Below are 12441 nucleotides of genomic sequence, written 5' to 3' on the forward strand. Positions count from 1 at the left end.
ATGTGGTGACAAATAAATAAATAAATACTCATGGAAAAGTTAAACAGGGCAAAAAACATCCTCCCTGGAAACTGAAAAGTGAGACCCAAAGTGGTAGTGAAGCAGATTCACAAGATCATGGATTTCATCAGGGATGCTTTGATTGAGATTTCCTGCATGGCAGAATGGGGTTGGACTGGATGGCCATTCTTGGGGTCTCTTCCAACTCTATGATTCTAGCCCATAAACTAGCATGAGCAAGGAGATCACATTGCGCATGGTGCAGAAACCAGAGTCCTGACTCCCATGAGTCAAAAGAAGAGAATCCCCCCATTTCCCTCCTCTTACTTTACCCAAAAGTGGGGCCAAAGTGGAGGCCCTCTCCAGAGACCACACTACCCATGGTGCAGCAACTACAATCCCATCTCCCATCAGGCTTAGTTTCTTACTTCAAAGAAGGGAATCCTCCCTTTCTACTCCTCTTACTTTACCCAAAAGTGGGGCCAAAGTGGGGGCCCTCTCCAGAGGCCACACTACCCATGGTGCAGCAACCAGAGCCCCAACTCCCATGAGGCCTCCCCCCCTTTTCCTCCTCTCTCTTAACCCAAAAGTGGGGCCAAAGTGGAGGCCAATGGGATGAATAGGAGGACGTCTCCCTGTTCAACTAGTGAAGCCCCATATAGTCCTTCCCTCCCCTTCCACTTGGTGGCAGCAGTGGGCCACTGCCCCTGCGCATGCGCACTGCCGACCCGCACCCCAGGGCCAAGGGCCCCTTGGCCGAGAGGCCAAAACTGCCCGCCTTCGTCTGCGCATGCGTGCGGCGGAGGCCGGGGGCCCTGCCCCCCCATTTCAACGGGACCCTTTCCTTCTCACCCCGCGGAGGCGCTTAATTAAAGCGCTCTTCTGCCCGCTCTTCGCCAGGCCGCGTTGCTCCAGAGCCGCCTTCAAGTCGGCGACCCTCAGCTCCTGGAGCGGCCTCCCGTCCAGAGTAACCTCCTCCCCGTCCGCCATCTTGTGTGGCGCCGCTGCCTGCCCTCCCCAACGCTCGGGAACTTCCGGAGACGGATTCGGCGCTCTGAGGAGACCTCCGACACGGCGTTCGGGGATGCTCGACAATCTCCGTCAACACTCGGTAATTTCCGGAAACGAGGGACTATGGCCGAGGCGCCAGTCGTCTCCAGTCTCCGGCCTACTTCGGAAACCGGAAGTAAATTCCGACCAAGGTTCGGCAATTTCCGGAAACGTTCGGAAAAAATGAAAACTTGGCAGCCTTCGTCCATTTCCGCCGAGCGGAAGGAACGCGTCTTCCTGGCTGTGGCCATTGGAGCGCTCCAAGTTCGGGTCTTTCCGGATCTCTTCGGCTCTTTCCGCCTCTCCTTATATAAACTCCCCTCCCAGCCAGCTTCCAGCAATTCTGTGTCTGGAAATGGAGGCAGCGCTCACTGAGCGGACCCAGGTGAGGACTCACAAACAGCCTCCATAGGTTTTTAAATGTTTAATTTGTTTTTATTTATTTTGGCTCTTGGGAGCTTGTTGCGACTGTTAAATAGGTGGCCCAGGTCTGGTAATAACACCAATAATTGGTAATAATAGTAGCCCATTGTAGAATTTATATGTAGGAAGAAAAAGGGAGGGGGGAGAGGCAGCTCTTCTCTCTCTGTCTGCATTGGACTAAAATGGGGTTTCTCCACTTTGTGGGGTTTCCGGGCCAGTAGGTCACCAGTTGAACATGAGTCAAGAGTGTGATGCGGCAGCTAAAAAGGCTAATACGATTCCAGGCTGCATCAATCGAAGTATAGTTTCTAGATCAAGGGAAGTAATAGTCCCACTCTATTCTGCTCTGGTCAGGCCTCATGAGGAATACTGTGTCCAGTTCTGGGCACCACAATTCAAAAAGGATGTGGAGAAACTGGATCATGTCCAAAGGAGGGCGACTAAAATGGTGAAGGGTCCGCAAAACCATGCTTTATGAAGAGAGACTTAGGGAGCTGGGGATGTTTAGCCTGGAGAAGATTAGGTCAAGAAGGGATATGATAGCCCTGTTTAAATACTTGAAGGGGTGTCATATTGAGGAGGAAGCAAGCTTGTTTTCTGCTGCTCCAGAGAATAGGGCACAATGGAGCAATGGATGCAAGCTCCAGGAAAAGAGATTCCAGCTCAACGTTAGGAAGAACTTCCTGACAGTAAGGGCTATTCAACAGTGGAATATGCTGCATATGATGGAGTCTCCTTCTTTGGAGGTTTTTAAACAGAGGCTGGATGGCCATCCATCGTAGGTGCTTTGATTGAGAGTTCCTGCATGGCAGAATGGGGTTGGACTGGATGGCCCCTTGGGGTATCTTCCAACTCTATGATTCTATAGACTCCTTGCTGTTGGAAGGGCACTCTGTGCATGCTCTGGGGTGCCCTCTTGGATGACTCCATAGATCTTTTAAATTATGATTATATTTATATCCCCATCCTTTTCCCAAAACCGGGACTCAAGGCAGCTCACAACAAAGATAGTACATTAAAGAAAGAGACATTGGGTACAGTCTACGCTGTAGAAATAGTGAAGTTTGACACCACTTGAACTGCCATGGCTCTATAGAACCATAGAGTTGGAAGAGACCGCAAGGGTCCTGATCCAGTCCATCCCCATTCTGCCATGCAGGAACTCACAATCAAAGCACCTCTGACAGATGGCCATCCAGCCTGTCTTTAAAAACCTCCAAAGGTGGAGACTCCATCATATGCAGCATATTCCAAACACTGTTGAACAGCTCTTACTATCAAGAGGTTCCTCCTAATGTTAAGGTGGAATCTCTTTTCCTGTAGCTTGCACCCATTGTGTGTTTTAGCTTGCATCCATTACTGTGTTTTACCCGATGTTGTAAGCTGCTTCGATCCTACAAGGAGAGGCGGCATATACATAAAATGTTATTGTTGTTGTTGTTATTCCAGGTCCTATTCTCTGGAGCAGCAGAAAACAAGCTTGCTCCATCTTCAAATACTTAAACAAGGCTATCATATCAACCCTTAACTGTCTCTTCTCCAGGCTAATATTCTGTGCATATGATACTGGAACAGAATATCCTATATATTACAAAATTCCTGTGATTTGTAGTTTTGTGAGGCACCACCAAACACTCTTTTGGCAGAGAAAGCAAAAGAGCTTGTCTAAACGCAAATCCCAAGATGCCATAGGAGCTGCAGTACTTAAAGTAGTGTCATACTGCATTATTTCTAATAATAATAATAATATTTATTTCTTACCCGCCTCTCCCCATGGATCAAGGTGGGGGGACAACCATAATTAAACAGCAAACAGCGTAAGTTAAAACACATCAGTTAAAGCACACATAAATTTAAAGCAGCAGTTCCTAAACTTGAAGTGTTGGACTTCAACTCGCAGAAGCCCCAGCCAAGGACAAATAAGATGTACACAGATTAAAACAATCTACATCTAAAACAGTGTAGATGCTCCCCCAGTCAGTAGCACAAATATAGCTTGGAGGTGCTCAGATAGAATTCAAACACATTCTCACTTCTGCCTCACCCCTTAGTTAGTGTAAGCAATTTTTTAATGTATTTGCATGTTTTGAATTATCATGTTCTTACTGGAGGATATCAATTTGTCATTTTGCTATTACTAAACGCTGTATTCCGTTTGATCAGACATTATTTACTTATAAGGCGTGAAGGAAGTGCTCTTGTCTTATTAATTAAGTAATCCCAAGCTCTTGCCATAAATTGGAAATGACTTGAAGGCACACAACAACAACAAACAAAAGTTCAACCCCATCCATGCTGGAATATACAACTAAAGCATCCCTAAAAGATGCCCTCCTAGCCTCAGTTTAAAGATTTCCAAAGATTTTTAATAGGTTCTGTCTTTTCCATAGCTGTGGCCCAGTAACGGATGGCACAAATGCTTTGCAAGTATAGAGTATTGGTGCCTCCCAATAAAAGATCATAGAGACTATGGCTGTGCTTGAAAACTTTGGAAATAGATGAGTGGTTTCCAGCTATCGTGTCAACTCCTTGAGACATAATCTGTTGCCTGTTTCTGTTTTTTGTATTATAAAGAAAAGTAGATGTTGAACTTGGAATATCCCTTTAATATTCCAAGTATATGTAAAATAATTCACTGCCATAACAATGTTGCAAAGGGTAATTAATCACATTGTTAGTTATTTGTCCATCATTTTTGTTCTAAAACACACACACACATATCCATAGGCTTGATAACTGCATAGAATATACGTAGAAAAATTCTGTTTTCAGGGTCTAGAAAGAAGTAAAATGAGAGGGAGGGAAGGAAGATCTAGATGGTAGAAAATCCTATAGGTTGCAGGTTAGGATTGAGGGTTGGCTTCTAGATTTGGGAAAGTAGAAAGTAATGAGCTTGACAGAAAATGCAGTGGGCCCTCCATGTTTCCTAAGGTTAGGGGCACAGGACCCCCATGAAAGTGAAAAAACTGCACACACAACAACCACTATTTTTAAATTAATGTTTTATTTTTTTACTGAGAGAAGACCTCTCTAGGAATCTTTAGGTTCTCCAGTGCAACTCTGCAGTCAATTTCTGCCAGACATTGACCACAGAATCATGCCGGCAGACCTACAAATGCCCAGAGAAGTGTTTTCTCTAGAAATCTCTAGGTCCTCCTTTGCAGCTCTGTGGTCAGCTTCTGACAAAATGGTGCTGGAGGACCTAGAGAGAACATATTAATCAAAGCTGCAAATGTCAAAGCTACAAATGTGGAGGGCTGACTGTAATATCCTCCCTTTTTTCAGACAATCTTTTGTCCTCCCCGTCAAAGGATGCTCTGAATTCAAATGCTACCCTGTGCACCTTGGTCTCAGTTCCAGTTCCTTTCCTTGTCCCTTTGACCAAGGCAGAAGGCTCTTCTGTCTGTCTGGAGCCTGTCACTGGTCTCTCATGCATGTTTCTTTTGTTGCAGGATGTCTGAGCCACTACCCCTGTCTTATGTGACTTCACAGGAAATGCGCTGCCTCCTCCACTGGCTCTCAGGCTGGTCCCCAGCGCAACGCGAGTGTTTCGTTCATGACCTTGCGGACAAAGCTGTGCCCTGGAAGGTGCTTCCCCTCTTGGAAGGGCTGGCAGGACTCAGCATGGAACCTGGGAAGCCCCCATCCATCTTTGAGTGCCAGATGCGCCTCTGGGACCAGTGGTTCCGCGGATGGTCGCAGGAGGAGCGCAACGAGTTTGTGAGGCAGCTGGAGGAGGCGCAGCCAGATGTGGCTTCTCGCTTGTTCCAACAGATTGCTGCGACAGTAGGGCAGGATTAACAGGAGCTGCAGCTCTCCCCATTCTGCCAATATTTTACAGTGACTGCTCTTTCATGTCTGCAGGGTTGTCATAAACCTACCCCCATTTCATGCGTGACTTCAAGTCATAACACAATAGAATAAAGATTAAACAATAAAAATGCAAAGGATTAGCATGCTCCCTTGTCTTGCAAAGGGTTGACTCAGAAATTTCTCTAACTGTGGCTTCTGACTTTGAAACAGATTTCCAAAACATAAAAAGCATAGACTCACAGAAACAGAGTTGGAAGGGGCCTCATGGGCCATCAAATCGAACTTACTGCTCAATGCAGGATCTCCAGCTAAAGCTTCCTAAGCAGGGACTGTCCAGCCTCTTTTTGAAGATGTCCAAAGAAAGAACCCTCCGCACCTCCATTGCTGAATCACTCTTAAGCAGTTCCTTCTAAGGTTCTAATTTGTTTTAGGATTTGTTTGTTTTTTCTCTTACGGAACTAGATGAGAGCTTTTCAATGTTTGCCTCTTTAGAGGTAGGGCCACTGAAACAAAGTAATGAGGAACATATTCTATCGCAAATGTAATGTCACTTAAATCATAAACAATAGAGTAGTGACACCTTAAAGATTAACAAAGTTTAGTTAGTGGAAACATTACTGCAGTATATGTCAGGCAGAGTGTTGCATTCTGCAAAAAATTATGTCAAGTAATATCTGTGTCTCTATTGTGCCATTGTTCTCCGTTGTTTTTGCTGCAACAGACTAACAATCTACTGTCCCCTGAAATTTAATGAAGTTAATTTATAAAGGATCTAATGTCCATCCAAGCTGGGAAAGGGCATTTGCTGAAACAGTAATTGTGTAAAATCTGTTCTGTTTGCTAACTACTTAAAATATGGTAACAAACTGCAATTTGTCATAGTTTATTTAGCATGGTAGTGGAATGTGTAAAAAGAAACCAAGCTACATCTTTATTTCTGGCTGGAGGTATTATTCTGACAACTTTCCGTAGATCAGGGCCCTTGAAATATCCTATCCTGCCATGCATTTACAACACTATATTGCCTTTGCAATGTTTCAGCAATAAAATCAGCCAAGAAACAGTGTGACTTACCCCAGCCTTTGAAAAACTCAAAAGAGCAGGGATGCACAACATGTATATCTGTAGCTTCGGCCAAGAGCCACCAAAAATGTCAATCCATTTCCAAATGAAACTGATGGAACTAGCTAATAGTCCTCTCCCATTATTATTATTATTATTATTATTATTATTATTATTATTATTATCATTATCATTATTATCATTATTATCATTATTATTATTATTTAATGTCAAACAATGAGGTATGTGAGTGAGACAGAGGCAGGAAAAAACCTAAAATGATGAATTAGTGCTCTGGATATGAATTACTCTTTTGGTTTTATATAATAAAGAAGAAGGGGAGGGAAGGTTGGAGGAGTTGAGCCACACAATGTGCCTTGGAAGCTGTAGTTTGTGTTTGATGTATGCCTTCCCGACTTATGTAGACCTATCATGGGGTTTTCTTGGCAAGATTTGTTCAGAGAAGGTTTGCCATCACCTCTTCAGGCTGAGAGCATGTGACTTGCCCAAGGTCATGGCTGAGCTGGGATTCGAACCCTGGTCTCCAGAGTTGTAGTCAACAACCCAAAACACTATACCATGCTGACAGTCAGTGTCCATAGTTTGTGTACCCTGTGCTAAAGAATGAGTCCTCTGGAGTGTATTCTTTCATTTATCCCTCTAGGACTGCCTTGCCCACCCTGTTATGTGGGACTGCAACTTCCAGTATCCCCCATGTGAGATATGAGCTGGCTAGGAAATACCAAGAGGCAGTCCAACACCTCTGGAAGGAACTTGGTTGGGCAAGGCTATTCTATAGCAATACCTCCCACACCACATGATGCAAGGTCTTATATATCAATATCCCCCCCCCACCCTTTCCCCTATATGTTGGGCTGCTGCTACCATGCCTCTATTTACATTGCCTTAACATCTGCTGCTCACCCAGACGTAAGGAGAGAGATCTTGTTTGCCCATCTCAAGGCCTTTGGCTGTCTCTAGGTAGGAGCCACCATAAATCTTCTGGAGGGTGAGATAAACCAGGGGGAACAAACAGCACAGCCTCTACAGCCACAGTTGGCCATAAACAAGATTTTTGTTGACACAGGGCCTTGGGTGAACTTCTTGACTTTTCTGGGGAGATAGCAGGGGGCCTGTGTGCATTTCTCTTTGTTTGACACCCCTTCCAGTTATACCAGTAATAAAGCCTTTCTTGTCACAAGGGTCAGGGGTTGAGGCAGACGTGCAGTTAGGGTTGCCAGAGCTAAAACTGGAGATGGCTCCTGTGGTGGTAGTGTGATTTGTGTGTTGGCTATAACTACTGACCAGGGTTGGAATCCTCCTTCATTCATGGAAGTCCACTGGGTGACCTTAGGCAAATCACACTCTCAGCCTCCGAGGCAGGCAATGGCAAGCCCCCTTTGAACAAATCTTGCTAAGAAATCTCCACAATAGGGTTGCCTTGGGGTCACTATAAATGAGAAACAAAGCATACAACAACAACGAAAAGGTATCTCAGTAGGTGTTGCTTGTCTGATTGGTGACAAGCAACTTCTACTGAGCTCCCTTCTTCTATGCAAGCATAAGTACAGGAGCCCTCGCCATTTTTCACCCCAGCCATCCAACATGCAGGCCATTCCCACTCAACATTTGTTGTTTGTTGTTAACTGCCTTTGAATGGACCCTGATTCATGGTGACCCTGTGGATGAGACATGTCCAAGATCTCTGTCCTCTACTGCTCTGCTGAGGTCCTGGAAGTCCATGCATGTGACCTCCCTGATTAAGTCCCTCCATCTGCCATTTGGTCTTCCTTTCTTTCTACTCCTCAACTGTCATCTCGGCCTCAGAGGGAGCCATCAGGCAGACCCAGCAACATCAGGGACTGCCTGAAGGAAGAGGCCCCTCCCTCCTAAACTGTCATCTCGGCCTCAGAGGGAGCCATCAGGCAGACCAGCAACATCTTGGACTGCCTGAAGGAAGAGACTTCTCCCTCCTTTAACTGTATTTATATTGTATTTTACTGTACACCGCTATGATCATCGCGGAATAGCGGTCTATAAATAAAACATATTATTATTATTATTATTATTATTATTATTATTATTATTACTACCCTCAGCCTTTTCCCAGCGTCTTTTCTAATGAATTGTACCTTCTCATGATGTGGCTGAAGCTCAGTTTGATCACCTTGGCTTCGGAGGAGATTTCTGGCTTGGTCTGTTCTAGGATCCGTCAGGTGTCCACAATATCCTTAGCACTCATCTCTAGCACTGTGTCTCAAATGAGTTGATTTTCTTCTTAGCTGCCTTCTTCACTGTCCAGCCTTTGCATCCATACATGCTGGTAGGGATTACAATGGCTTGGATGATTCTAACTTTAGGGCTCACTCTTCACTTGTCTAGTTCTTTCACAGCTGTCCTTCCCGTAGGAACGTAGGGCCTCTCAATTGTTGCTGAGTGTCTTTATCAGGGAGGACATGAGACGCCAGCTTGCTCCTACAGTTGCCCTCTTGTTTTCCTGTGTGAAGCCATTTTGGTACCTGAGGAGGTGCATAAAGAAACGGTGTACCCTCTCACCTGTTAATCCTGGGCCCCCAAAAGAAGTCGGCCAAATTATTCTGACAAGGCAGAATATCCTCAGAAGCCCCTCTTATTCCTTCCCTGGCAGGATAATAATACATCTCTTCTTTTGTGACCCCAAACTTTCTGCTTGTGACAGACGCCTCGCTCTGTCTAAAGCAGGGATGGGCAAAGTGCACCCATGGGCCAAAGATGGCTCCCAGGAAACCTGTTTGTTTTTTAAATCCTCAAAAAATACATGCTGAGAGATGCCCTGCAACAAGATCTTCAGAGCATCATGAATCCAACCCTGGGAGGAAACGGTCCAGGTGTTCTCGCAGCTCCCTGTGCCAATGCCAGTTATGGCCACTAGAGGGCCTCGCAGGTCTATCCTGTGATGAGACACAGTTCTCTAGTGTTCACTTATTATTTTGTAGCTGTTGTTGTGTGCCTTCAAGTCATTTCCTACTTATGGTAGGCCTAAGGCGAACCTATCATAGGGTTTTCTTGGCAAGTTTCTCCCGAGGGGTTTGCCCTTGCCATCCTCTAAGGTTGAGAGAGTGTGACTTGCCAGTGGGTTTGCATGGCTGAGCTGGAATTCGAACCCTGGTCTTCCAGTGTCTAAGGGCCAAAACACACAGCAGAATTAATCCAGTTTGAGCCCACTTTAGCTGCCCTAGTTCGGTGCTAGGGAATTTTGGGAACTGTAGTTTGCTGTGACACCAGAGTGCTCCCTGGGCTTGCCTTTTTCGGGCCCTTCCCCAAAGAAGCATGAATGTCTCCCTGGAAAATTCACAGCAATACACTTTTTAAACTAGATTGCAGTGGGCCCTGTGTTGTTTCATATAAAAACCAGCCTTTTTCAAAATGAGAAGTGGGCTTCTGGCTAGTCTGGGAGGCTTTTTTTGTTCTTTTTAAAATGGTTTTTTGCCATTTCTTCTGTCTCTTGGGGAGCTCATAGGGGGCAGAAAACTGGCCCACAGACTTGCTAGAATTGTTCACCTCTGTCTTTGAGGTTCCTTCCATCACCAGCTTGCCAATGAAGAAGAGGAATCCTAGATATAGCTATTTCTTTTGAGAAACATGCATCCCTCCAAAGATGGAATGTATATGTGTCTGTGTGCATGTGCCTTCAAGTCATCTGTTGACTTATGGCAGGCCCATGAATTCTTCATAGGCAAGGAATACTCAAGGGTGGCTTGGCCAGTTTCTTCTTCTGAAATAGAGCCTTTAGTACCTGACATCTGTTGGTGATCTCCTATCCAAGTACTAACCAGGGCTGACCCTGCTTAGCTTCCAAGATCAGATAGGATTTGGTGCCTTTAGGGTATTTAGGCCCTCAAAGTTTGAGTGCTACTTTTAAATTAAATTTCTTTCTCTCCCATTTTTGGTTCCTAGGGCAGTTCCTAGGATCCTCTCCCAACCTGGTGCCTCCTCTCCCAAGTGCCTTGATTTACAATTTCCATCATCCCCAGTCAACATGCCTACTGGGACCTTTGGTCAAATCCATCAGAACTGTTATTACATACTTATGCTCCTAGACCAAGGGTGTATCTACACTATAAAAACAAAATGCAGTTTGACACCACTTTAACTGCTCCATCCTATGGAATTATTGGATCTGTAGCTTTGTGAGGCATCAATACTCATTGGCAAAAAAGGCTATAGGCCTTGTAAAACTACAAATCCTAGGATTCTGTAGGCTGGAGCTATAACACTTAAAATGGTGTCAGACTGCATTACGTCTACAGTGTAGAAGCACCTCAAGTCACAAATGATATACTCCAGTTTTTGATTTAAGTCCATTTATCTTTTCACAAACTTCAGACAGCTGGAATTATTCCAACTCCTGGGTTCTTTTCTCCCTGTTCATCTCTCTCTCTCTTTCATACCATACACAGGTTTCACAAGCTAGCGGTTGATGTTACAACCTCCGGAGAGCAGCTTTGGGGATGGAGGTGATGTGATGTTGCTAACCTCCTCCCAGCGACTTCACGAATCCTGCAGCTGCATTGTGCTTAGCTAGTGCTCCTTATTAAAAAAGGACTCCTGCATCTTTCAGAGTCATAAGTTTTGGGATTCCCAGCCTACTTGGTGCCAATGTTTTCCCTTCCCCTCAAATCCCTCACTCCTATATTAATGTGTGGGTGCAAAAGGAGCCAACTTCAAGGTAAGGCACCCCTTGTTGCATTATCTTGTGAAACAACCTGTTGCGCCACGGCCACCGGAAGGAGAACAAAGCTAGCCACAAACCATGACGCCTCATGTCTCTGCTCTTCCTTCCCCACAACACAACCAGTCTTATCTGTGTTCTCCCCAACTTAAAGCAGACTAGAATTTGGGAGCCATCTTCCCTGGCTCCCTCTCGTATCCCTTGTGTCTGTTCCTCCTAGTTCTGAGGATAGGTCTGTAGTATTGCCAGGGGGTCCCAGAAGTTACAATCAAGCCTACACACCTCTGCCCCGTTGCTCTTTTTCCTGACCATCAAGGTCCCTTTTCCATACCCATGCTAGCTGGGCCCATTGCAACGGGTCAGGTTTAGGAAACATCTTGGATATCCTGGGGCTGGCTTGCATTTTGGAGAGGCTTTAGAGAAAGTGGGGGGGGGGACACATGCATTTCCTCCAAGTGTAGTTTGATGCAAAGAAGTAAAGAGATTTCTATTTTCCCACTTGATAGTGCTCACAATTTGTTCCTTATCCAGGTATTTCTTAATATGGTTTTCCTGTAGTGCCCTCATATCTTGAAAGCTTGCTTTTGACCATTTTAAAAAAAGGAGAGAATTTGCATTTTCACTTCAGGGTTTCTACTTCCTAGGGCAGATCAGTGCCATTTTGCTGGCTGGGCAAAAACAGCACATAGCACGCACCTCCAGTCAAGGTTGTTGCTGTTGTTGTGTGCCTAACTTACCATGACTCTAAGGTGAACCTATCATGGGGTTTTCTGAGACTGAGAGTGTGCAACTTGCCCAAAGTCATCCAGTGAGTTTCCATGGCCCAGCAACAATTTGAACCCTGGTCTCCAGAGTCATAGTCTGACACTCAAACCACTACACCACACTGGCTCCATCCAGTCAAGGGGCTTAATACCAAACACCTGCCAAGTTGATTTATTGGTTTAACTATTTTGTTTTTACTTACATTGCAAGCCACTTTGTGAGTAAGGCAGGTGATAAATCAAACAAGTCAATAAAGTATGTTAGGTGTTTAGTTACCTGAGGCAGAAAATTCTACAGCTGCCTCTCCCCCTTTCAAGAAGCAGTGCTACTAATACAAATGCTAATAAATAACTACTATCAATTGGTTGCCTGTCAGCTCCCTCACTCTGCTTCTGGTAGAGATGGCGCTGCCCCCATAACCAAAACAGGCTCCCAAAAATAGGCCTCATGTGCATGATAGGACTTTGAAATCCAAGGATGGGGATACTTTTCTGGAATGTATTTCTGTAGTCGGGGAGGCTTTACCAGTTGAACTGCTCTACAGAGGTTTAGCCCTCTGAACAGGCAGCCTCACTGGCAGATTTAGCTCAACCATCCTGAGCTGAAGTGATGCCTCT

At 45.1% G+C, this 12441-nt stretch overlaps 2 protein-coding genes across 5 annotated transcripts in view; one reads left to right on the forward strand and one right to left on the reverse strand.

Annotated features, from left to right (window-relative positions):
* Positions 1 to 1021, reverse strand: part of ACIN1 (apoptotic chromatin condensation inducer 1) — a 40227-nt gene extending 39206 nt beyond the window's left edge. For all 3 annotated transcript variants that reach the window (XM_089479850.1, XM_089479851.1, XM_089479849.1), the window contains exon 1: positions 853 to 1021. In XM_089479850.1, the coding sequence (XP_089335976.1) occupies positions 853 to 990 (138 nt within the window). In that variant the 5' untranslated portion in view covers positions 991 to 1021. The remainder of the gene's footprint in view (positions 1 to 852) is intronic.
* Positions 1013 to 10868, forward strand: CUNH14orf119 (chromosome unknown C14orf119 homolog). 2 transcript variants are annotated; one of them, XR_016271949.1, is made up of 3 exons: positions 1013 to 1435; positions 4926 to 5700; positions 10788 to 10868. XR_016271949.1 is itself a non-coding variant. In XM_089479852.1 (2 exons), exon 2 carries the CDS (start codon positions 4927 to 4929, stop codon positions 5272 to 5274), a length of 348 nt encoding a protein of 115 aa, XP_089335978.1. In that variant the 5' UTR covers positions 1013 to 1435; position 4926; the 3' UTR covers positions 5275 to 6153. The 2 variants fall into 2 exon arrangements, 1 of the variants encoding a protein (XP_089335978.1); XM_089479852.1 differs by lacking the exon at positions 10788 to 10868 and having other exon boundaries at positions 4926 to 6153.
* The last annotated feature ends 1573 nt before the right edge of the window (positions 10869 to 12441 follow it).

Source organism: Sceloporus occidentalis, unplaced genomic scaffold (genome assembly GCF_023333645.1).
Source record: "Sceloporus occidentalis isolate IW3139 unplaced genomic scaffold, rSceOcc1.0.p SCAF_14, whole genome shotgun sequence".
In the NCBI taxonomy this organism is placed as follows: domain Eukaryota; kingdom Metazoa; phylum Chordata; class Lepidosauria; order Squamata; family Phrynosomatidae; genus Sceloporus; species Sceloporus occidentalis.

Excerpts from the sequence above, each read along its gene's own strand:
- CUNH14orf119 (XM_089479852.1), top strand. The coding sequence starts at position 4,927 with ATGTCTGAGCCACTACCCCTGTCTTATGTGACTTCACAGGAAATGCGC.